Raw genomic sequence first — 26,895 nt, forward strand, 5'->3', positions numbered from 1 at the left:
TTACGCTCGTATTTACTCAGTGTTTTGAAGGAAAACGGTTTAGCGAATGAACGTCGAGACTGATTCATTCACATAGATTAGAGAGGTTTAAGGTGATTTTTACGTGTAGTACTATAACCACTATTACTAACGTAACTAATTTTTCCACGAGGAGTGGTATACATTAGGCTTTAAAAAGGAAATATATAGTTTTTGTTTTTATTTCGTCAAACAAAATAGACAGCGGAATTTCAAGTTATGTCCTTGGTCGTTTAATATACATTTTATTTAAACCAGTGAATCAAAATTTGTGTGGTCTTGGACCGTGAGAACGTTATTATAAAAATGGCTAAAGTATTAATGCCGTCTGTTTTGGAAACAAGTGCTCTTGAGTTCGAAAGATTTTACAGTTTTATAAACAGCACAAAGGAATTTGTTGTGAACACTCCAGAATTGCAATCGTGGACTACTTACGTGTACGTTTCCGTTGCCGTTATGGTATTATGGAAATTATATTGTTTACTTTTTGTACCGTTAAACCGTGTCCGAAAACTTTCAGACGTCGGATATCTGACGGATCCTGGCTTTTCTAAACGAGAAACTGCCAATAATGTGAGGAAACGTAGAAAAATTGGAGATATTCCACCAGTTTATCCCAATGGCTGGTTTGGACTTTGTGAATCCTTCCAAATTGAGAAAAAAGACGTGAAATATATTGAAGTTTTAGGTAAGAATTCTTTCTTTATATTTTTAATTATTATTTTATAGAATTTACATGCTTGTCTTTTATCCAGTCTTAAATGAATGACTTTCTCATTCAAATTTATCTTTGTCAATGTAATGGTGTTGATAGGGGGTGGGGGGCTGAAAAAACGTAACCGAATATTCGAGACTATTAGAAGTTTGGGGAGACTCACATGGTACTGACGTGGAAAAATGACTTCTGTAGACTAATGAAACTTTCAGAAAAAAGACCCTTCTGTATGTGCGTGACATTGAAAGATTGTTTATTAGTTTAGTTGGACTGACATGGAAATACCTGTTCATTGGTTGAACGGAACTAAAAGAAAAGTCCGATATATCAAAGCGACGTACATGGAAACTTCAGTGACTGTCATGGGCAAAACATTTGGTATTCGGATAAGCCGGACTGGCTGACATCGATAGAATTCAGTATTCGGATAGTAATGGGCACGATAAAAGCGCCAAGTAGCCGGATAGGTCGTGGGGACTGACATGGAAAGAGTTTTTAGTGTTAGAATAGGACGATAGGGCGTAAAGTAGACGGTAACGGCTCGACTGGCGTGGACAACCTATGTTGTATCACGAATCATAAGTAGTTAGAAAGAGCGTAAACGTGTATTTCTTGGAAAATTTCTGTATAAAAACTTGCAAATAACACAATACAACGTATTTCATCATTTCCTAGTAACTTGTCTTGCATTAGGCAATGTTCAGAGATATAAGATTAATCCGATTCGTTATTTGATAGGCTGACTTACTTATGTTTAACCAATTTATTGTAATCGTGATATGACGACAGAGGAAAAGTTGAGTCGAAATAGTATTACATTCTTTGCAATACCGTGTTAACCACAGAGGCGGCATAAAACAAAAGATTAATTGATGTAGAAATTGCCAATGTCCAAATTTCTCAATTACGTATTTTACAGATGCGCCATTTAGGGGAGGGAGTTTATTTGAGTCTTGAATATTTGAACAACAGTCTTCAGAAGTACTAGAAATGTACGGAAATCGCAGAATTCCTTCAAAAATATCTCAAACTAGGCATTTTTTCCCAATATCTATAGATGTCTTTTATGGCAGCGTCTCAAGAAAAGACGACTCGTCTATTTAACTTTAAACGGGGATGTGTCCCTTTGATCGTATTTAGAAATTTGTAACGAGACCGAAAATAATTTCATTATTATAACACGATAGCTATTTCATGCAAGTTCACAAAATCGTTGCCCATTTTCATTACGCTTGTTGTAGAACGATAGGATACTCCAATCCACTCTGTCCTTGTTATTTTTCGTGCATGAGGAAATAGCTCCTTAAAGATCTAATAAGATTGTCAAGTTGCATTATTGACTCTCTTTTCCTTGTTTCCGGACTTCGTACAAGTATATTGTTCAGTTGCTTTGCTTATTGGCCTAATTATGTTCATTTATTGACAGAAATGTGCAAGTAATGGCATAGGTGCTTGTGGTACAAATCCGTTTGGGATTTATCACAAAATGACGGATTGGTGGATATCAATAGTTTTGTCCGCTCATTTTGCAATTTATGATACCTTTTGATAAAACATCGAGTGTAAATACAGAAAACCGATATCTTTCAAACCCAAGATCCTTTAAAGGGACAGATGCGCCATTTTGGGGGTTGATTTGAATTTTGAATATATGTAAATAGTCTTCAGAAGTACTAGAAATGTACGAAAATCTCTAATAAATCTCAAACTAGGAATTTCTTTTCCTGCTTCTATAGATGTCTTTTCTATATACGACTGTGTCCCAAGAAAAGACGAGTCGTCTTTTTAACTTTGAAACGCTGATAATTCTGGACACACAAGGGTTTCGACGGTGAGCAGTGAACACTATAACTGATCTTACCAATGCCCCGGAATGCTTTTAATGTGTCGCAAGGCATGCTGTGATATGAAGTTACGAGATCAGCAGTCTTTATAGACACCTTTGCTCTCGACGGGATCCTTTTTAACTTGTATACGATCCAATTTGACCAATTATCGTTGTGTTTTGTTCTCTGTGGGGCCTCTCTACTATTTATCTGTAATTTGCTAACCAATTTGAATGTTTCTATACCATGAAGTCATTTTGAAAGGAAATACAAGTAGATAAATCGCTTCTTGTCACACAAGCCGGTTTGTGTAGCTTTTACGGTTTGTAATTCATATAATAACATTTAAAGAATCCATTCTTGTAATTATTCTTTTCAATTTTGTAGTATTACAAAGCTTGGTTTTGACCATACTTGTATTTCCGACGCGATATACAGCCAGCCCGATCCTGTTCCTCTGACGTGATATACAGATATGATATTCTCACGACCAGGAGGACTCAAGAGTTCACATTTTATGGGACTTGGATCCGATCCCGTTTGGATGGCTAGTTTTTGAGAATGTTCACCATGACAAAAGCCAAATTTGGCATAACTCTCTGTACAAAGCTGAGTCATTTACGAATCCATCCTTACATTTCCCCATGGTTCCACAATACAGTGCGGGGGTAGGATTTTCTATCCCAATCTCAAGCAGAAAAGTCGGATGTAAACCGCCTTTTCATTTCGAGACGCAATCTAAAGATGCTGAAAAGATCCTAAGCACAATTTTTTGTCAATTCATGCAAACGTGTATTACGAGATGATATAACCAAACTTAATAAAAAGAACATCAACACATTGAAAGCAAAGAATTTTAATTGAAACACGTGTTTGGATGATATGACCCAATTTCACCACGCCTATCTAGGTCAACATAATATTTTCATTGATAACAGCAGAATTAGTAGCTTTAAAGTAGGTCATTTATATTATCTGACATTGGTTGCTAATAAATCATTGCTAAATGTCTTCAAAGTTATCGATTTATTGGTACTAAAAAAACGGTGGGGGAGGGGTAACGATCTCGACTTTAAGTCAGAGAGCACGTGGAAGAATATGACCAATGGCAGTTGACGTCAGTTGACACAACTGGGATCTGATGGTCGACCCGAAAATCCATTTGATGCAAGTACAGTAAAAACTGTATTAAGAGACCACGCAAGTATTTCGATATGAGCCATGCAATGCGCCCCATCCGAGGATATGCACTCGACCAAGATTCAATATTCGAATTTCAAGTTTATGCGGATACTTGAAATTAATCCTCATTTCTTAAGCGTATTAACCTTTGCACAATTGCGAAATGTTTGAAATTGTATCCTTTATAATATTATCAGTGATTATATTACAAAATGTGTGTGTGGTTCAAGGATATAATCAGTCTAGATCAGATTTTATTACCGGTTACCCCAAATATGTGAGTTTGCATGAGAATCTTTTCTGGGGGATGGAAGTCGTTAAACATCCCGACAATGATCGTTTTTGATTGAATAATTGTACCAATATTCCACTGGGTCGACTGAAAACATGACTAGATCACCATACCTTTGCTGGCGGTGTTAAAAAGCTCATGACCACCATCTCTTACGTAATGAGAAAACTGACACAAGATCTCAAACGCTCTTCCAAACTAAACTACCCCCTCCTCAATAGTTAAAGCTTACAAACTGCATAAAAATTATTATTTGTTTCATAGAAGTTAAGAGCGCATATTATTATCACTTAACTTTATTCTCTGAAGTGCTGACGAAGTTAAAACATATTTGCAATCTAGAATAGTCTGGGTTTGGAAAGGTCGTTTTGCATACCTGGGACAACAATGATTTCCGTTTTCACCAGAACCTTTTTACACTCCCTGTACATATATGATAGACCATAGATATAAATGTGTGGTCCTCTTATTAGCTATGTCGATTTGAATGAAAATATCTTGAAAACGTCTTATTTATTCATATTGAGTCAATTAAATGTAACTTAAAAGCCACCTGACTACTGTATTTGTTTGACAGACGAAAACTTGTATGTATTTTGTGTGGTCCTCTTCATTAGTTGTCTTTCAACTATTCCCTGTACTTTTGACTAAAAAAGACATAGCTATTCGTGTTTTTGGCGTGGTCTTTATTCTTTCATTTTATGAATGGATTAGTCAAATTTGCGCCTCGTAAATGGATAATAGAACACAGAATAATATTTTTCCCCGAACAAGCACAGTGTGTCAATATGTTCATTATCCAAAGTGTGTCATGCGCTATGCAGTACCCTTTCTTAGTGTTCAATATACATGTAACTATGAACTGTTCAGTATCCTGCCAAAGTTTTCAGTGCCCTATTAACGTGTTCGGTGCCCAATATATTTTCAAAGTGCCCAATATCATTCAAAATTATTTGAAAAAAGTATTCGGTGTCCCACTAAAGAACTCAGTATTGAGCGAAATTGTTCAGAAGATAGGAATCGAGGTGTTCAGTATCCTTAAAAATGTTTAGTACCAATCAAGTATCAAAGTGTTCAAAGTGTTCAGTATCAGGAAGAGATATAACCATATCCAGTATTCAGTATCCCAACAAAGTATTCAGTATCCCTCAATAGTATTCTGTATCACACTTAAGTATTCAATATTCCATAAAAGTATTCAGTATCCCACGTAAGTGTTCAGTATCCCTTCAAATTATTCGGTATCCCACCTGAGTATTCAGTATCCCACCGAAGAATTCGCCCAATTAAATAAATGAAAGGAATTCCTCAATCAAATATGCTTTCAGAAGATGAAATTTAGGCGGAGATAATTTCACACGTGTTCTTTTTGATCATAAGAACAGGCGTAGACTGAAACGGCTTTTCCATGAACAGGTCTAAAGAAGATTAATGATCGATGACGAAAGCTATTTAAAGATTTGTCAATGAAAAACGTTTAACTATTTCTTTTTTTTACATATTTTCATAATGCAGTCTTTTGTGGTAACATTTTTGTGTACATGTCAAAATGTTTTGGTGTATTGTATAGGGTAGAATATATTATTATGCGGAATGCAATATATTGAATTGCACGTCATTATCAGATGGCAACTGATAGAGCCGATAAAGGCGATAACGTTATTGCAATGACGTATGTAGTAAATTTTGTCAGGACCGTGCACCGTACGTTTTGACAATGACAATGAAATGGAGTTTTACGTCCTTTCTGTACCTGATTGAGCTGACGACGACGGGCAAGGCCTTGCAGTGTGCAATAACTAATAGAGTAAATTTTGTCAGAACAGGGCATCCTATCTTTTCAACGTGCATTCTGTAGCACACGGGCCTTAGATTAATTATCAGGATGACTGGCAATGTTTTCCATGTCAGCCCCTCCAGTCGAGACCTTGAAAATTGAAAAGCCAATACTACCAAACCAACAGTACCAAATCAGATCTACCAACTATCACGATTACCTACTATATTCTGCAGAAGCTGTTTGCAGAAGACGTTAACTTGTCATCTACCAAACCAACAGTGCCAAACCATCCATTTGATGTATCAACTACCACGATTACCAATTACTACCGAGAAGCTGGCGTTAGCTTGTCATCTACCAACCAACAGAACCAAACCATCCATTTGATGTATCAACTACCACGATTACCACTTACTACCTAGAAGCTGACGTTAACCAGGCAAGTGGGTTGTCAGCAATGATTCAATAATGTACTTATTGATAATATAACACGAACAATTGGACTAGACATAGAGTGATTGATTTCTTATAGATTATTTATCGATCAGTGTCACTTCACAATGGCTTGTTATTACGATGTATAGAGTTGTCTAGTATTTATCCATGAGGGAGTGGTACACCGAATGGATGATGGCAACTAAAGAATAGCAATTACGAGTGTGAAGAATGCTTAGGAGATGATGAAATCTAGGACGAGTTTACATATGACAATATTTCTGTAAACTCAAGAATAGCAATTTTTACGAGCGTAAAGAATGCTTAGTAGATTTGTGAAATATTGGACGAGTTTACGTGTGACGATATTTCTGTAAACTCAAGAATAGCAATTTTTACGAACTTTGAGAACGCTTAGTAGGTTGATGAAATATAGGACGAGTTTACATGTGACAATCTTTCTGTAAACGAAAGAATAGCAATTTTTACATGTGTAAAGAAGTATGTTGGAGAAATGTAGGACGAGTTTACATGTGACAATATTTCTGTAAACTGAAGAATGGCGATCATTACGAGTGTAAAGAATGCTTAGTAGATTGGTGAAATCTAGGACGAGTTCACATTTGGCAATATTTCTGTAAACGACAATACGTAGTTGTAAGTAGATCTGCAGGATTGCACAAATTTGATGAAAATAGTTACTGCTCCTGACTTCATTAAAACAATATGTAAGATGTAGGCGCAGGATACCTTTAGTTGGTATTGGATCTGTAAAAAACAATATTAGCTGTAGGATGTTGCGCAATCACAACTTGATCGACAAACAACGATAACGAAGCAAACAGATTATAAAAGGTGACAATATGGTTTAGATTTAGGCGCATGATACCTTGCCCTGAAAAATACGACAATGAATCACAGCTCATAGGTAGATGCGTCATTAAATTTTGATAACCCTCTAATCTATATATCTATTGCAAACCTCATGACAATGACAGTGATTAAGTAAGCAATTTCACTTCAAGATCCTGATATGATAATAGTTTTAGACCCTAGCCTGTTATCATGTGTCCTTTACATTGCAACGGTACTATCAGTGCAAAATTTAGATAGTTAAAATAAAACAGAGTTTAAATTATCTCAAAAGGATAGGCCGTAATGACCAAGGTTCTCTAGATGCCTATCTACCACCTGTACCTCTGTATAATGGTCTAAGCACGATAGGCCGACAGAACTCCCCCCTGTCTTTTTTGTGAATAAACTGGTCCAATATGATATGAATTGATTAGTTAAGAATTAGAACGGGACAGTGGTAGAAAACTTGTTAGATTACATTGCAGACAAAATAAAAACGAAATTGTTGTCTAATTTTAATTTTTTCGGTTTAGGACACAATGGGCAGTTTAAAGTCAACCTATATCGATATAACCCATGTTTCTGATATTGACCCACAGATAATAAAAGGCTTACGTTTCCGATTGTTGTCAGTATTATAGTTAATCAATAAATAATCCATATTCTCCTCTACTTCACAGATAGTCTTATATTGTTATTCTTCTTTAGAGCATAACAAAATAAACAAGCTACATAATAATATGATACGACGCAATGACCGAGATACCTGAATGCTTTACTTCAAATGTACTTTTAAAATCAGCCTTAAATGCTTGCTCCCTATTCTGAAGTTTCTAAAAATTTTGTGATTTGTCAACGCACATTTTGCATTAAACAATGCTCTTTATTGTAATATGTAAAATTTGTCATGGTAATGTTTTCTACATTATAAGGCTCGTGAACACGACCGCCACTATTGGGTGCGTAAAAGGGTACTTTAGCAATATAAGACCATCTTTTATACCTTGAAGTGCATGGTCTGTAGCATTCAATGATATTGGATTATACCTTTAAAACAGCCGTAGCATCCCCTTGCTTGTGAGCACTCACCAAATTTGAAGAACACCTGCGGCTCTCACTGTGGAATGCTTAACAGGTGGCAGATTTCTACTACAGACAGACGTGTTCTTGAGATAATTTTTAAAACCAATCAGAAAGGAAGTGTTTGTTGTTATTTTTAGATTGCTTACGTAAATTGTGGTCGATTTCAATATTTTTCTGTGTGTATTTCTGGTATTTAGTAGATATGGTCGCGTGGTTACATCTTCAGCATTTGTTGGTCTTCCCTGGTCTACCTTGGTCCGAAACGGAGGGTTCGTTTGTGATATGTTGTCAAACTGTTACGTAGAAATGGACATTTGAAAGGGATTCGTGTCCAAAATCCCTTAACCATGGTACTGAAATTCTGTATGACTTTAAACGGCACATCTCTTTGGTGTTTTGATAAACATTCCATTATCAGAATTTCTCTAGTCACGCAAATGCTTCTTCTAGATCTCTAAGAAATAGGAAAATATTTTGTAAGACAAAGATATCGTTCAGGCCTGAAGAAAATCCGTGCACATGTTCCGTGTCACCCAAACCTTTTTTGTGGACTACGCCCAAGACTTAATCCAAATGAAGACTACATGTACATTAAATTTAATCAGTACATTTAACATGCAATTTTAATAACTGCTCTTTGCCATTAATGATAAATAATATATATGCCTTCACTGTTTATCGCTTACTTTATCATCTCGACTAAATAATTCAAAACTGATTGTTTGCTAATTCGAACACAATGAACAATGGTAACAGAAAAGCTTTTAAGTATTTCTGCCACATTTTTCTATTTTCTCTTTACGTGTAGAAGGCAACTGCGCTGGTGAAACGAGCTGATCTGATAGCGTCACAAATTGCCTAGTTTTAATGGAATACTAGGAACCACAGACGTCTGATTGAAAATTGGAATGATGCAAATTGATGCTATCAGTGTCCCCGATACACATACAAATTTTAGAAAACCACTTTACAATTACTTTAATCAACACGAAGAATGTAAACGTTTGCTATTTTCAGCTCGATACCATTGTCAAAAGCGTACTTCATGAAAATGCCCTGTTTTAAGAAGAATAGGGGTGCCAACAGATTGCTAGTAACTTCCTGTTTCTTTTTACGTTTTATTGTTTATTATATAAAATTAATTAATTCTAAGGTTTTCTACAATGTGTGCCATATATATTGGAAAGCGAATTAGCCAACACCTTCTTTCAATTTCGCAATTATGACGCTTGGTCGCCGAAAAAACTAAACCATTGTCGAAGTCGTTTATTCATGAACACTTCTGCGTTCATAAAATATTTGGAAATAATTGTACTTAAATCGTGACTGTAAATTTGAAAACATAACGGATTTGGTTTTCCTATTCGTGCGAAGAGATAACTACTTTTGGTCATATTTTCTGCATGTACACTGGAAAAACCAAAATTGCTCGTGGATTGATTAAATGGCTCTTTTTAAATTGTATATTTATGTGTAGTTAAATCTTAATCCAGCGGATTTAATTTTTAACCGGATTTATATCCAAATAATAATATCCGTGAGTTGTGGTCAAGGCGGATACAATGTCGAACGTTACGCGGATCTTGAAATGGATGTGTCGGATATTCTCATACGTGTCTATTTCATATATAATTAACACTGTTTGCTGACGTTGTTTGGGGAATTTGACCACAAAGACCAAATCTTCAAAAAGTTTAAACTTGTGCAATTTTAGTTAAGATTTTTCAAATCCTCTCCGATGAATAAATGGTACGAAATACATAATAATGTTTTGCGGTCATTGCTTGTTTCTAGCTCATAGAAGTAAACTTTCTCTTAAACTTGCTAAAAATTGTCTCATACTTTCGAGGATTGATCCCAATTTGAAAAGGTTCGTTCGAATTAAGCTATGATTGAAATAATATATATATAAATCAATTTCAGTACACTCGCGTGATTCTATAGGTGTATATGAGAATTTAACTGCGATAACTCAAGATAGTGAAATATAGTAGGGAAATATTTCGGTGCTATGGCATTATGGCTTGATTTAGTATCAATAAATAATCGCTTATGATCCGCTTTTTGATTGGGTTTGATTGGAATAGATAATACAGCCAAGATTTTGATCTCGGGAAATCTATACTTATTACTTAATGGACCTTTCAGAATCTGAAACGGCTACAGATTGTTTCAATATGAGTTTGAAGACGTTCACTTGGCTGTGGCAATTTTGTCCTTAAGTGTCAAATGGTTTTTGCAATAACATTAGTCTCGACTGTGTGTTCGGCTGTAATGTAGGCTACTTAGGTTTCATAATGCCTATGGGTGCAACTTCTCTTTTGGGTTGCAGAAAAGTAGGACGTAAAACTCAATCATTTAATTTTCTTTTGGGTTGTTGTCACTGACAATTGCATTACTGATATTTTATCTTGAAAAAAAAAAACCTTGAAGCTTTTCTAGGCCCTCTTTAATATTTGGACATTTGTCTCGATAGAGTATGGTAGCTGCAGTGTATTTTTGACTAAAGTTGCATCTTAGTCGACGCCTTTAAAACTATATCTTTTTGACTTAAGACCACTTACAATTTTATAATGTGTTCTCTTTGTAAAGAATTTTGAAACCGTTTTCCTCAAAGAGCTTTTTTGTCGTTTGGTTTCCTTTGTTAAACTAGATAGCTATTCGTTTATTTACTACTTGTCAAGGTAGAAATTCTTCTAGTATTATTTGATCTAGTTTCAATCAAAACAAATCAAGATACACCTGTCAAACTGCTCTCAATCAATATTTTGATTTGAATCTAGATTAAAAGAATCACTAACTGTATCTGTTTTTGCTGTTGGTGATAATTAATCCGTAATATTCTGATGTATTTCTTTTAAACTTGGCTCATTAGAAATCCTATGCAGATAGTTGAGAGTTGACAATGGGGTGAAATTTGCGAACACAGTTTCATTAGTTTATTTCTTTCGAATTCAGTTTGAAGTATGCGGCATTTTGGCCATAATAAACTCCAACGTAAATTCGAAACTAACTGTTCTGTCAAATTCGAATTCGAACAAAGTTATCAATTTTCTTGGCGGACAAAATTGTCAACGGGTTTCAACATTTATGTCAGTCTGAGGTGTTTTCTCATTTTCCCATGTATTTTCGAACGAAAAATCGAAACGAACTATTCCATCGAATTCGAACTACGACCTGATGTTATCAATTTCCTTGGCGGTCAAAAAGATTCGGACTAATTGTCAACTGATTCTATTTTTATGTGGCTGACAGAAGCATTCTATATTTGATGGTCTTTAGTTAAGTTAATTTGGTTTTAACATTGTCAATATTGGCCACACATACACGGAATGTCGTGTAAACATGGCCTTAGACACAAACTCATTCAGTCTCGCACGTAGTTGAAATAAAACATCGGCTTGACAATGAAACAATTAACTTGAACTTGGTTCAATGTATTTTAAAGGTACTTTCGCACTTTGAAAAGTTTTAGGCCATTTTGCTGCATGTTCATTTCGTTTGTACTCTTAAAGAATTGTTCTGAACTTATTTGTAATAGTCAATAGTTTCAAATTCATAAATATTTTAAGTCAATAGTTCAAAATTCAGAAGTACTTTCAGTCAATAGTTCCAAATTCATAGGTACTTTCAGTCAATAGTTCCGAATTCATAAGTACTTTCAGTCAATAGTTCCAAACCCATAAGTGTTTAAGTCAATAGTTCCAAACTCATAAGTACTTTAAGTCAATGGTTCTATAGAAGTTGTACTTTTGCTATGGTTTAAGGGTCTTAAAGTGATTTTCTTTTTTGGTTGCAAGATGATTGCTTATTTGTGAAAATTAATTTTCATATAATTATGGATTATTGCGTAATATTCAATTCAAATACTAGCGACTAAAGTATGTCAATTGCAATATGCAACACACATTCTTATAACTAAAGTATTTGTATGTTGTCATTCTTATGAAATGTTTCGCAATTACATTTTAATATTGCGTCATTTTTTATGTTACATCTTTAAATAAATTAAATAAATTTTTATTAGGACCTAATGATTTTGCTGTTGCTGGAGGATGATGCCCAGGACTCAAGTGGCTTGCCACGCTATGCAGTAGGCATTTTGGGAAACACTACACAATCTTCAACCTCCAAAAAGGTTCAGAAAAGTAGGACGTACTTCTTCAAAGAACTGAATTGTTGTCATTTTTGCTGAGAATCGGCTTTGTTATGGTAGCTAAGATTTTCTAAATTTACCTTTCAAAGATTTAATAACAATACAAAATACTTGAATTTGTATAGGCTTGAAATTGTCCACCATTGAAAAAACGAAACGAATAATTAGATGTGTCAGGAAATACACGCACTTGTCCATACATGCACTTACATTAAATTTAAAGTGCATATTCAGTTAGCTGATGATCGATTTCGTAGCGTTATTCCTATCATATGCACTTTTATGTATTGTAAACTCAATTCATTCAGATCTAACAACATTATAAAGAAATTTGTGTTCAAGTGAATGCTTTCCTGCACTTCTATGAAATAAATTACATTGTGTAATTCGGTCAAATTTCGCCCCTGTAGGTTTTTCCTATTTTGCTTAAAGTTTGATATTGAAAAGATACACCAATTCCCAAAGCCAGATGTTCTGACGAGGACGTGAATTGAGAATGGGGTAAAAGATTTAGGTTTGGTTTATTTCTTGAACCAGATAAGCAGCCAATGTTACCTATCTTTTGAGGAAACAGAAGTAGAACTTCATTGTCATTTTTCAAAAATCGACAAAACCAACAAATTGAAACAAATTCAGTCGACTGGAACGTTGATTAGGGTTGGCCCACAGTCTATGAACATTCAGTTTGAATTGGTGTCCTAACCTCCATATCATATATTACTTAAAATTAGTGCCTATTACGCCATCTGCTGTTAGATAAGTGTACATACACCTTTAATTTTAAAATAAACAAATTCATACAAGATTAATGAAGCGCACGTTTCAGGTTATTAAACACGTAAAACTTGCCTGAAGAAAATCAAAGCATTTACTATGTATATATGGTTACCATTCTTCCGCCATATTGTTTACCTTGGTTACCCGGCTTTTTGAAATATAGTTTTAGTTCTACTTGACTTGTAATAAATTATTGAAAAGACCTTTGTTGTGGAAACGTGACCTGTTGGTTGCATTAAGGTCAAGTTGACCTATTTACTTGTAAATTGGCCAAGATCTGACTTAAATATGGGCGTGGTTATCTCAATCTTGGAGAAGGTTTACCTAAAAACGAGGTCAATTTTGTGCTATGGAAGATTCCTGAACAGTTACAAATCTAAACAGCATTTCATAGATAGCAAAGTTGTTCTTGCAAAATGGTCACGCATTCAGCTATGTATTTTACTTTTAAGATTGAAATTCTGGTTAAGGCTCTTCCATAAAAATCGTATATATATCTAAATATCCAAATCCCCTTTCAAAGTTGAATTCAAAATGCGGCAACTCTGTGGAGATGTCATGGTCGCCAGCCTCTTATGGAGTCTGAGAGGCTTCTCTGAAGAAAACGTCTGATATATTGAATTGATTTGGCACATTCTGACCCATATTTTGGGGCAAAAACGTATAAAAATCATATTTTTAAATTTGAGAAATAATGAAGTGAGGGTACTTCACTTGGGGGTGTACCCCCACTGGTAATATTTCTCCTGAAACTAAAGTAAGTTAAAAAAAAATCATTATTGGCATATCGCATGTTCATTATGAAGGTTACTGAGACATATTTATAATCACGTATTCATATAAGATTAATTGGTAACTAGATATGGTTCAGTATATGGCTGGGATACTTTGACCTTTAAATTCTGTAGCATTTTTAGACAGGCAATAGTATCATGCGATATTCTTTATACGTCTTATCTTTTGTACCTCAGACAATCTGCCCGAACTTTTTAAAAAAACAGTATTGATTAATCGAGTACGGATATGTTCTGCGTCGAACCTTTAGGCGGGACTTGTTTGGGAAGATTTCTTTATAACGACGCAGTTATTCAAAGATGTAGTATTCACCAATTTATATTGCATAGGCTATATTTTTTAAATATTTATACCGTTAATCGAAAAGCAGATTTGAAACTAACCCTTTTGAAAAAGGGGCCGTTTTCGAAAAGGTTTAAAGCAAAAGATTTTCAGAGAACAACGAACAACTCCCTCTATTGACAGTAATTTTCAGTGTGAACAAAAATTGGTTAATCGGTATACGAAAGGAGAAACTGGTCATTATAACATTTGTATAATATAGTGTTGCTTCTATATGCTGTTATTGCCACAAATATATCAAGGCCAAGACCTTATGTAACGTTGTATGGTGATATTTCTATTTGAAAACAACTATTATGACAAGATAAAATAGTTTGTGGGAAATAAATGGAATTATGGAATTTGTTTGTCAAGAGATATCCAAACTGTCAAATGCTTGTTCGTGATGTTTATTATGATACTATGCTAAGGAAACAGATACCGAAAACAACCACTTAAGATAGAATTACATAGATTTTAACCACCTACTGATTCGAGCTAATGATATTTGTGTGAGCGATCGTGAAGAGGCACAATGTTTGGTAAATGACAAGTTAACGTTCGCTTCCAGTGGCACAACACTGGGTGTTGATTATATACCAAGATTCATATCCGGTTACTTATTTTTTTTAGAACATACGGGTTCTCAGGTGTTATCCAACATGTAGAATCTTCTACTGCTTTCTGTGCTCTGAAACACAAGAAATGGAACCTGCACCACCTCTTTCAGTTTTCAACGTACGAATCTACATTGTTCTAATTAGAGCGTATACCATGCTTTCAATATGCGTTTCGAATACACAATCCTCATCGGGACCTTTTTGTAAATAGGGCTTTACTTCACCAAATTGGACGATTCTATACTAATTTTATTTTGACAATTTTTTTTTAAAATACCCCTTCTTTTTATTTGCAGGTTTAAATTTAGCAGTATTTAGAGGCGAGAATGGCGAAGCTTTTGCCGTAGATGCATATTGTCCACATATGGGAGCAAATATGGCGGCTGGTGGACGAGTAGAGGGTAGTGAACTAGTATGTCCATTTCACGCCTGGAAATTTCGAGGTGATGATGGAGTTTGCTCACACATTCCTTACTGTGAAAAAGGTGAGTTAACATTTTGATCCTGTACATTGGAATTTCCATTTAGATTGGTCCGTAGTTAAATCGAATCCATAGAGATTTCAAGCCTGTTTATGTGTGCATCGTATGGGTATATGCTTACTCTTCTAGACACCTGATGCCACTTTTCATTATGCAATATTCAATCACTTATAATTGATATACTTTCTCATGTGAAATGTTCATTAGCTGCTACCAATGTTGTGCCAACATGTTGTTTGGATTTTTGGTTTCGTTTTTCGGTTAGGATCGTTAGTACGTATACACCTATAGTTTCTCTGTACTCCATCCCGATTACCGGCCCATCTGATACATAGTATGCGCAGTAAAAAACTTTTGAATCTGCACAGTCTTACAGAGATGATAAATTGTAATTTTATAGGATATAGTTCTCACGAAAACTCTGAATTACCGCCTGAGGGATTCGATCCATTTCCATTATTCTGTATTATTATCTGCGTGTCTAGATTTTGGTTTCGACGAGAAATCCCACGCAATTTTCATCTGGTAAAGCTATGGTTTGCTGTAGGGGACCAGACATCTATTTTTCCAAGGCCATCTATTCTCGATTAGCGATTCTATATTTGTAGTCTTTTATGTAGAATATCCCAAGGCCTCTGTATTGAAGCAATGATTGATCCTGAAAGGGGATGAGTGTGTCAATGCTAAAGTCTTAATGGTTAATCATTTTGGCTAAATTTATACTTTTAATCGAAGTAATATTATAAGGAGGATTATGTTTTTTTTAGCCTTAGTGTATATACATTGATGCCTTATTCCAATTTCCCACCCTACGTCTGCGTTTCCCACAAATCTAAAAAATCAAAGTTGACAAGATTTTGACGTCACCATCGCAAATCTGGAATGGAATTGGGAAGCTTTAAGATATACTTAGCAGTGCATAAAAGGGACGGATTTGTCATCCGTTTGACCAATCGTACTTTAGTCTCAGAAACGGGATTTATTTTTAGATATAGTAATCAGTAATAGTGCTGACAGCCTTCAAATCAATGTATGTCATTTTGACACAATCTCTTACATATAATGAGATCTCATTTCATTTTCATTTTCAAAAATGTTTACCTTTTTGTTTTATTATAGTGCCTTCTGTTGCTAAAGTGAAGTCCTGGCCTGTCATGGAAGTCAATGGGTGGATTTATTTATGGTTTCATGCTGAGGGCATTGATCCATCATGGTTTCCGTATACCATAGAAGGAATCGCTGACGGGAGTTGGAAATATGGTGGTCGTACTGAACATTACGTTAATTCACATATTGAGGTATGTTTTAGACATATTTTTAGACAGGCTAAACGGACTAGACATATCTGACAGTGTCTAAGAAATTACTGCTTCGCATTGATAAGCTTCGAGCACGAATACATGTAGACTGCTCCCAGTGGGTTTTCTACGAAACGCGTCCGACCCCACTGAGCTCTTGGTGTTGCGAATACCCCTTGATTGTTCTGTAGCGCCTAATCGGACCTCCAACCCATGAAACAATCCTGATTATGTTTCCTACTTAATGACCTAGGCCAGTGCTTTTTGAGAAAACTATCCTTTTGTCTGTTGTAAGATACAGAGGTTGTCTGACAAACGCATTTAAGGGGAGCATAATTTCTTAATTTATTTTTTGTTTTTTTTTTGCAGGAGATTCCTCAAAATGGAGCTGATGTTGTTCATTTGGAACATGTACATAGTCCTCTATTAGGAGCAGGTGTGGATCTACGTTATATGTGGTCTAAATTCTGGGGATTCGGACATCACGTGTGGAATGCTCAGTGGTCAGCTGAATCCTCTCCTAATGAACATATCGGTGTAATGAAACTTGGACACAGTATTAAATGTTTTGGTGATAATTTATCTATTATTGACATGGAAGTAATTGCTAAACAGGTACGTGGACTAACCTCTGGCTCTTTTATGGTACTTCTACCAAGCCACTATCGGTTAACGAACCATTTTGTAGGGTTCAATCTCTGCATTGGTAGGAATGAAACCTGTAAATTTTTCAAACCTGTTTTCGCCCGGTCAGTTACGTCGGAGGAACCGTCATGGAAAAAGCACATTGTCTTTCGGATGAGAGCAATGAACCTTTGCCCTCGGCAGTTTTAAATCGAAAAACAGTGGCGTTGCTCGTCCTCATAAGCTCAAACAGGTACAGAAAAGTAAGACGCAAAACTCCTTTCTGATTCTTTAATTTCTGACTGAAATATTTCATAGTTTCTCGTTTTTGGTGAAATTTTGAGCCTTGGAAATCAGTACATTTTCTTTAAATGTAATAAATGGTATGGTTTGATATATTTTCAGATAGGGCCCGGTATTGTATATATGGAATTTTCTAGTGCATTGTGTACAGGTGTTTATATTCAAAGTTTAACACCAGTAGAGCCCATGTTACAGAAGATGGTACATAATATTTACGTCAATTGGACGGTACCAATGTGTATAGCCAAATTTTATTTATTAGCTGAAGCCATTCAGGTAAGTCCGAAAATTCTCCAAACCATGATAATCTTGTATTTATTTTGTATTCGAACCGTGGAAGATTGTTGATTGCTTCAGAAAGTTATTATCATACAATCAACAATACTGATGCATCAATCATCATCATTCATGAAAATATTCATTCATTGCAATCAAGAATTCTTCCTATCAAATATTCATTCTTCCAATAGAAATAATTCCTTTTTTAAATCAAAATTTCACTCGATCAAATGAATATTAATTCAATCAACAATTCTGTGTGACAATCAACAATTTATTCACCAATTCAATTATTCCTTTTTCTAAAATTAGAATTACACTCAATCAAATGAATATTAATTCAATCAACAATTCAGTGTGACAATCAACAATTTATTCACCAATTCAATTATTCCTTTTTCTAAAATTAGAATTACACTCAATCAAATGAATATTAATTCAATCAACAATTCAGTGTGACAATCAACAATTTATTCACCAATTCAATTATTCCTTTTTCTAAAATTAGAATTACACTCAATCGAATGAATATTAATTCAATCAACAATATAACTAAAATCAACCATTTATTCATTTATTCAAATATTCCTTTTTAAATCAAAATTTCACCCAATCAAGTTAATTCTAAATAAATCAACAAATCAACTTTCCAATCAAACATTTTTCTCCTATTCAAGTATTGCTTTTTCTAAATCAAACTTTCACTCAATCAATTGAATATTTATTCAATGCAATAATCCAATCAACAATTTATTCACCAATTCAATTATTCTTTGATTTCAGGTTGAACGAGATATAATGATATGGAATAATAAGAAATATGAAAGTAAACCATTACTGGTCAAATCAGCAGAAGATGGTCTTGTGGCAAGACATAGACGATGGTACCAACAATTCTACTCCGAAAACAGTCCAAAATTTACTTTCCAAAAGAATGACCTAGAGTGGTAGCAGGTGCTTCCAATGTTATCTTTTTTGTTTTTGCAATATAATTTATTTGAACTATATGCTATAAGTAAGATAAGTGATCCTCAATTAATTTTTGCTTTAAATTTTGCTAGTTGGCGCTTTTCCGTCCATGATTATAAATAAATTGTGCCATTTGGAACATCCTTATAATGCCTAGATATTATTACATTGTATTATCCTTTGACTGCAATAGTTACCTATCTTGTATCACGGAATGCGGGGAATTGATTGGATCGTACACAGGCGAATACAGCAAATCAGAGCCCTCGACTGTAAACGTTATAGCTGATTGTTTACAAACGACTCCGATTGACTGTATTCGTACAATCATATTATCAAATCACAGCATTCCGTGACACAAGGAAGGTGGCTATTGCAGTCAAGGTATAAGACGTAGTTCATAGTATCTGAACATTGTGAAGATGGCACAACAGAAGCACTGGCTTATTCGCCATTCTTACAAGCGATTCGACCGTACCCCCATTTAATCAAACTACCTGGTACTTTCTTATTTTAGACTTCGGATACTTCATTTTAGAAAGCTTGATTACCCTCCAAATTCCCAACTTCTCTGATGTGCCCTTACAACATTTTAGATGTCCTCATACAATATCGTTCATGTGCCTTTACAACATCCTTGATGTGTCCGTACAACATCCTAGATGTGCTCTTACGCCATCCTTGATTTTCTCATACATACAGAATGTTCCACAACAGTTACGGTATGTCACAATGTCCATCCTTGCCCTGTTCGACATCGTTACCTTGCCCTGTTCGACATTCTTATGACACTTGGATGTGTCAATAAATCATCATCGTCTGCATGAACTTGTGTCCGAACGTAATCATCGCCCGGTTGGTTTATTACCCTCTTAATATCCTTACACCTTTTAATCATCCTTCTGTTGCCCTTACAATACATGCCATATTCATTATTAAAACACAGTGATGTTCATAACAATCCGTATGGTATGAGTGTAAACCGGAGTCTTAATACGGTACCGACAATCCCTAAAACAAATTGTGTATATATATTTTTTGAGAAATGAATTATTTTTGCTTGCATTTATTTATCACTTTGTATATAACAGATAAATGTTGATAATTTGTATACAACAATTATTTAATAAATAAATTCTGTGATATTTGAATTTGTATTTTTCTTTTTTGTTTTATATAACGGTATTCACATACACGAAGCTGTCGGTCTATATGCACCCGTGTGTTTCCAAATTTGGCTTTTTTCATAGTGAAAATTCTCAAAATAGCGATCCAAAAGTGGATCGAAGCAGCTCCCATAAAAAGTGAAATTTTATGCGTGGCCCTATCACGTCCTAGGAACGGGTAGGTCCAGCTCCGTTCGTACCTGAAAGCAATATGTTGTTAATCTTAGTAGATATAGGTCTAAAATTGAATTAAAAATTGGACAGTCGAACAAAACTACATACTGCTCCGCATTAAAGGGGCATAACAACTCCAGAAACAAGTCAACAAATAATTCAATTGTAAAGGGACATAACCAGTAATGAAACAAAGACTACAAATAATTCGAATGTAAAGGGACATAACCAGTAAAGAAACAAAGACTACAAATAATTCAATTGCAAAGGGACATAACAACTATAGAAACAAGACTACAAATAATTCAATTGTAAAGGGGCATAACAACTATAGAAACAAGACTACAAATAAGTCAATTACAAAGGTACACAACAAGTAAAGAAACAAAGACTACAAATAATTCAATTTAAAGGGATATAACAACTACAGAAGCAAGGCTACAAATAATTCAATTGTAAAGGGGCATAACAAGTATAGAAACAAAGACTACACAAATTACACAAATATTAAAGGGACATAACAACTAAAAAAAAACAAGACTACAAATAACTAATTTGTAAAGGGACAAGACTACACATAACAAATAAAGAAACACGACTACAAATAACTCAATATTAAAGGTAGATAACAACTAAAGAAACTTAATGGACACTTTAATATACCAAGAGACGTTGTAAGACTTTCAATACTATTTGGCAGCAGTGGCTCAACTAGACGAGTGTAGGCCAAATATATTAAGAGGGTTTGGACCCCTTCCCTGTGAATTTTTTTTAAACATATTATTCTCAACTGCATTACGAGACTCCTACATAATACAGTTACTTTGGTACATCTTTTTTTCGTGAGTGGGACCTCCTAAGGAGTGGTGTTCTGTGAACTTCGTATATATAGATATATTATTTTCCCCTTCGTACTATCAAGTTTGGTTATGGGCCTGACATTTCCTTTCAATACAAATTGCGATTCGGACAACATAGCGATCGAATAGTATTCCACAGTGTTTTTGTATCCGATAGAGAAAACGCACGTGCTAGTTTTAATTGTTGTCATACTGGTACCCTAATTTGATATTGCTAACTTTACAAATTTCCACGTTGTTTTTTATGTGCAGGGTTTATATCATTGTATATAACCAATTTTACGAACTTATACTATAGGATAATTAGGATGTCTTGAGATAACAATAGGAATATATCATTTTAAAACCAAGTTCAAGATTTATTTAATCATTCTCCTGCTGTACAGTTTATATATTCCTTATAAAGTACTGTATACAACATTTACGGCAACACACCTGGGCAAAAATTGGGCCCTGTATACATACGGCATCAGTTGGACAATGTGTTTTCAAATGTTTCCGATCTGTACAAACTAATACCATTTTATACAACATGTTGTCAGTGTGTATACTACTAAACGCACAAGACCGAAACACCTGTCTCTATTCCAGCCTCTGATAGCCATTTGGACAGATGCCAGCTGGTGTAGAGACAAAAAAATAGGCCCTATTAAATGGGAACTTCGAAGGAGCGGGGCTTTAATCCTACCTCGGATCTACAAAACCCAGGTATATTTGGAAAGATGAATATTTTTGTAGTTCAATCATTTTCCATCTCGCGTCACCTTTGCACAATGTTAAGGTGGGCATTCGTAAGTGTAAATTTTACTGCAAGAAACATAACTCAAACCATTATACCATATCCAATTAGCTCATTGATTAGATTATGGCTGGTGTCGTAATTATTACAAAGCTTTTTGGCTAATCCATATAATCTTAATCCTGTATAACCAATTATAAAATAGATTATAAGCCGATATTCGTAAATGCCATCTTAAATTTCTTATTCATATATCAACAATACACAGTTGATTAGATGATCGTTTCAAAGCCATCTAATAAATTCCAAGCCATTTGCCAATAAAACTCATATCATTTGACAGTGCAAGTTTAATTTGGAACTTATTTAGACCTATGGATTGCCTATAGGAAGTACTTTTTGAGTTAAAAATAAATACATTGCAGGTATGTCTATTTATTATTTACCAAATCAGCAGTTTTCAACCCATTTCTTTGATTACAAGACAACTCGGACAACTTTCTTATATTACCTTTTTCAGGATCATTAATGGATTGCATTACCTTCTTTAAAATTTCGTGATTAGCTCTGTTTCATTATGTTTTCCCTAAAACTCTTTTCATGTTGGAGAAAATAACCTAACTAAATAGAGCGACTTAAGTTATATATGTCCAATGCCTTATTGCCGACAAACAAATTTTGACGTGATTTTACTAAGTCAGGGCAATAACTCAAAATCTGTTCATCGAAAAATGATTAAATTCGGACTTGACTGCAATCTTACCAATTCCGATGCTCACACTTTCATCAAAAATGTTGACGGACGGACCAGACCGACGGACAGGTGCAACAACAATTATTTATATCATGTGGACTTATAAAAATTTTTTCGATTGGACAATGACACCCCGATGCAAAATAAAAAAAAAATACTTGAGTTGTATTTTGTGGTGCTGATTTTAGTCTTGAATATATGTAAATGGTATTAGAAATCTTCGAAAATCGCATTATTTCTTATTACTATTATTATAATCATATTAAAATTTGATTATTTTTTTCTTTAAATTTCAGAATAAAGAGATTTAAAGTAATTTGAAATACAAGATAGTATTACTTCTATCAAATCAGCAAAACCTCATCTGACTTTTTAAACAAACAATCTTGCTCTCAAAAAAGGATCGTGCTTTATGTACAAGGAACTTTCATAACAGAAGATTCAATCGTGCTTTCAGTAAAATGAACTTTCATAGCAGATGACTGAATCAAGCTTTCAGTAAAGGAACTTTCACAACACATGACTAAATCGTGCTTTCATTAAAGGAGCTTTCACAACCGATGACAAAATCGTGCTTTCAATAAAAGGAACTTATACAGCAGATGAAAAAATCGCACTTTCAATAAAAGGAACTTATTCAACAGATGACCAACCTGCTTTCAATACAAGGAACTTACACTGCAGATGAACAAATCGTGCTTTCACAACAGATGAAAAAATCGTGCTTTCAATACAAGGAACTTATTCAACAGATGACCAACCTGCTTTCAATACAAGGAACTTACACTGCAGATGAACAAATCGTGCTTTCACAACAGATGAAAAAATCGTGCTTTCAATACAAGGAACTTACATAACATATGACTGAACAAATCGTGCTTTCAGTTAAAGGAACTTATACAACACAGTACTGAATCGTGCTCTCAGTAAAGGAACTTACTCTACAGATGAACAAACCGTGCTTTCAGTAAAGGAACTTACTCTACAGATGAACAAACCGTGCTTTCAGTAAAAGGAACTTACACAACACAGGAATGAAAAGTGAAAGGAACCGACGGATATTGAAGATTATTATGAATTATACATATCTTAAATCCCTCATTTTACTGGCGATATGTAGTTTTACATTCACTTTGATGTGGAGCTGGAAAGCGGAACCACAAACAATGTTGATTACGCCGCCATCTCCTCAAAGATATGTTAACACCGAAGGTTGTGTTATTCCTTTCTATGACCCTTTCGATGCTTCAGTAATGCCATTTCACAGCAAACCGCGTCGATTAGGGTGTGATTCGAAAACACCACTAACATACCAAAATGGACTTTTGTTAAAACTCGACAATCGTTCTGTTTCATATTGTACTTTTAATACAATCATCCGAGGAGAAAATGACGACAATAAATTATCATTTGTTGGCTCCACAAACTTTACCCAGAGCTTCAACGTGTCATCTGAATTCATTCGAGTTAAATGCTTTGACAAAACTGGTTCTCATTTGTATTCAAACTTACATGCTTTCACTCCAAGAAACTTAACTCGCGAAAAACATCTCCATAAATTAATGGAAAATCATAAGCATGAAAATAAACCTGCTGAAATTTTGAGCGTCTTGGTGATAGGAATCGATTCATTATCTCGATCAAATCACATCCGATCGATGCCAAAAACTCGCCATTTTTTACTCCGAAATCTGTCAGCCGTTGATTTGAAGGGTTACAATAAGGTAGCACATAATACGTACGTTAATATGACGCCATTATTGACTGGAAATTTTGTTGCAGTGGAAAACGAGAAGCGAGGAATAACTAACGAAAAGGGACCATTTGATAAGTATCACTTAATTTGGAAAAACTTTTCATCTCATGGTTACACCACAATGATGTCTGAAGATGCCCCAAATATAGCTACATTTAATTACCAAAAGAAAGGTTTTGCTAAGCCACCCACCCATCACTATCTACGACCATTTTCACTATCGATAGATAAAGTAAGTGGGGTGTCTTGGAAATCAAGTCGTTGTGTTTCGAACCGATCTGAAACTAAACTTGTGTTGGATTACGCCAAGGATTTTGTTAAAACATACAAAGATTTGCCCTACTTTGCTTGGAGCTTCATTTCAAGAATGACACATGATGACCCTAAGAACGCAGCTTATATTGATGATGATTATTTTGAATTTTTAAAAGATGTTCAAAAAGAAGGATTGTTAAATAATACCATACTATTTTTTATCTCTGACCATGGTGTAATGTATGGTGACATTTTAAAAACGGAAATTGGTCAGAAAGAATTGCGCATGCCGTTAATGAATATTGTTTTTCCGACTTGGTTTCGAAGAAAATATCCCGCAGTCTATGGAAATGTCGTTCAGAACGCAAATAAATTGACAAGTCCTTTTGATATTCACGAAACGTTGAAAGACATTCTATATTTCTCTGGAACACCAAGAAAAGTGGTAAACACCGACAAAGCAGGAATAAGTCTTTTTGATCCGATACCAGGGTCCCGTACCTGTAGCCAGGCCTCAATAGTACCACACTATTGTGTTTGTGATTCTGAAGAAATACCAATTGATGATCAGCTCAGCAACAAGAGTATAACATTTCTAGTGGAACAAATAAATCTAAAGATAAGTAAACATTCAATGTGTGCAAAAAGAATATTAAAATCAGTTCGGTATGTGAAAGGATATCGTAGTTTAGGCCATGCCGCTATAACTTTAATAAAATCATATTTTATACTAACACCAGACAATGCTGAGTATGAAGCCACAATGGAACATGATATCAGAAAACCAGGCTTCCGATTGGGTGGTGCTATCAGCAGAGCAAATAGATATGGCAACACAGCCGACTGTATCAATATATCAAACTTGAGACCATTTTGCTACTGTGGCATAAGTTTGCACTCAACAAAATCTCAGACCTCACAGGTTTATTTCAGTACATCATCGAAACCTCATAATACAACATCAGATCCTCTCACCACCTCGAAACCCCGTGATATAACCTCAGTTCCCCCCACCACATTGGAACCTCATAATATAACCTCAGTTCCCCCCCACCACACTTAAACCTCATAATATAACCTCAGTTCCCCCCACCACACTTGAACCTCATAATATAACCTCAGTTCCCCACACCACCTCAAAACCTCGTGATATAACATCAACCTCACACCTCGCTTAAACCTTAGCATTCAACGTCACATCTTATTTTCCCTGAATTTAAACCTCAGCATTCAACCTCACATCTTCCTTTCCCTGAACTTCGGCAATCAACCTCACACATTACTCACACCACATTTAAACCTCAACATCCAACCTTACATCTTCCTAACACCTCGCTTTAACCTCAACATTCAACCTCACACATAACTCACATCTCATTTGAACCTCAACATTCAACCTTACACATTACTCACACCACATTTGAACCTCAACATTCAACCTCACACATAACTCACATCTCATTTGAACCTCAACATTCAACCTTACACATTACTCACACCACATTTGAACCTCAACATTCAACCTTACATCTTCCTAACACCTCGCTTTAACCTCACCACTCAACCTCATACATTACTTGAACCACATTAAACCTCGCTTTTAAACCTCACACCATATTTAATGGTCAATAATGGAAGATTTTCAAGTGAAGCTATTATATTGAATTGTAATTGTAATTAAATAAATTGTATTTATTTGATGTATTTTTTATGTTATGATAAAGATTTATTGATTCATTTGTGAGTTTTCATATCATCATTTTTTGCTGAACAGGATGATTAATTTTATTCGCTTCAATCTATTTTCATTGCACCTCTTCCCATTTAGCCCTTTCCTTTCCGCCCCTTTTCCATTTAGCTCCTTTTTTATTTCACCCCTATCTCACCCCGCCCCTTCTCATTTCGTCTCTTATTCTCAATGACCTTTCCCAATTTGCCCCTTTCCCATTTTGCCCTTTCCTGCATTTTTAAGTAGTTTGGAGTGCAATATTGGTAATTCCCCGACAAGGGGGGGACCAAGCCTGGAACTCCATTGAGTACGATACTGGCCTGGACCAGAATTCTAACACGGAACAAGCATGATCTCTGATATGTCTTACTATGAGCAAAATCTTTAACCAGCGATTTTTGTTCCATAAAGCTGTGTCTATATATCCTTTTTACAATTGCGTAATGTAAAGACGTTTGATATATCCTAATTGAGACTACAGACCACGGCAATGTGATATTCTCTCCCTTTGACCACATTCGACCAGCGTTTCCAGTCTAAGTATATCACCAGTGATTCAACTAATGATATTGTTATGCACGAAACATCAACAAGAACGGTGTGTTTTGTGTAAGTTAAAGGGACGGATTCGCCATTTGGTCGATTTGGGCCT

At 35.0% G+C, this 26,895-nt stretch overlaps 3 protein-coding genes across 3 annotated transcripts; all 3 read left to right on the forward strand.

The window, feature by feature from the left end:
- Positions 1-339: 339 nt before the first annotated feature.
- Positions 340-18,792, forward strand: LOTGIDRAFT_130105 (hypothetical protein; the record flags this gene model as incomplete). The annotated part of the gene is made up of 6 exons (XM_009065176.1): positions 340-706; positions 15,152-15,340; positions 16,457-16,635; positions 17,005-17,250; positions 17,665-17,838; positions 18,625-18,792. The coding sequence occupies 6 exons, from the start codon at positions 340-342 to the stop codon at positions 18,790-18,792; spliced, it is 1,323 nt and encodes a 440-aa protein (XP_009063424.1).
- Positions 18,793-23,963: 5,171 nt separating this feature from the next.
- On the forward strand, positions 23,964-25,397 carry LOTGIDRAFT_93664 (hypothetical protein; the record flags this gene model as incomplete). The annotated part of the gene is made up of 1 exon (XM_009065177.1): positions 23,964-25,397. A coding segment is annotated over one exon (1,434 nt), but the record flags the coding sequence as incomplete, so codon positions are not given.
- Positions 25,398-25,858: 461 nt separating this feature from the next.
- LOTGIDRAFT_130125 (hypothetical protein) lies at positions 25,859-26,065 on the forward strand (the record flags this gene model as incomplete). Its single annotated transcript, XM_009065178.1, has 1 exon — positions 25,859-26,065. A coding segment is annotated over one exon (207 nt), but the record flags the coding sequence as incomplete, so codon positions are not given.
- Between the last annotated feature and the right edge of the window lie 830 nt (positions 26,066-26,895).

The sequence above is a fragment of the Lottia gigantea genome, assembly GCF_000327385.1.
Source record: "Lottia gigantea unplaced genomic scaffold LOTGIsca_68, whole genome shotgun sequence".
NCBI lineage: Eukaryota > Metazoa > Mollusca > Gastropoda > Lottiidae > Lottia > Lottia gigantea.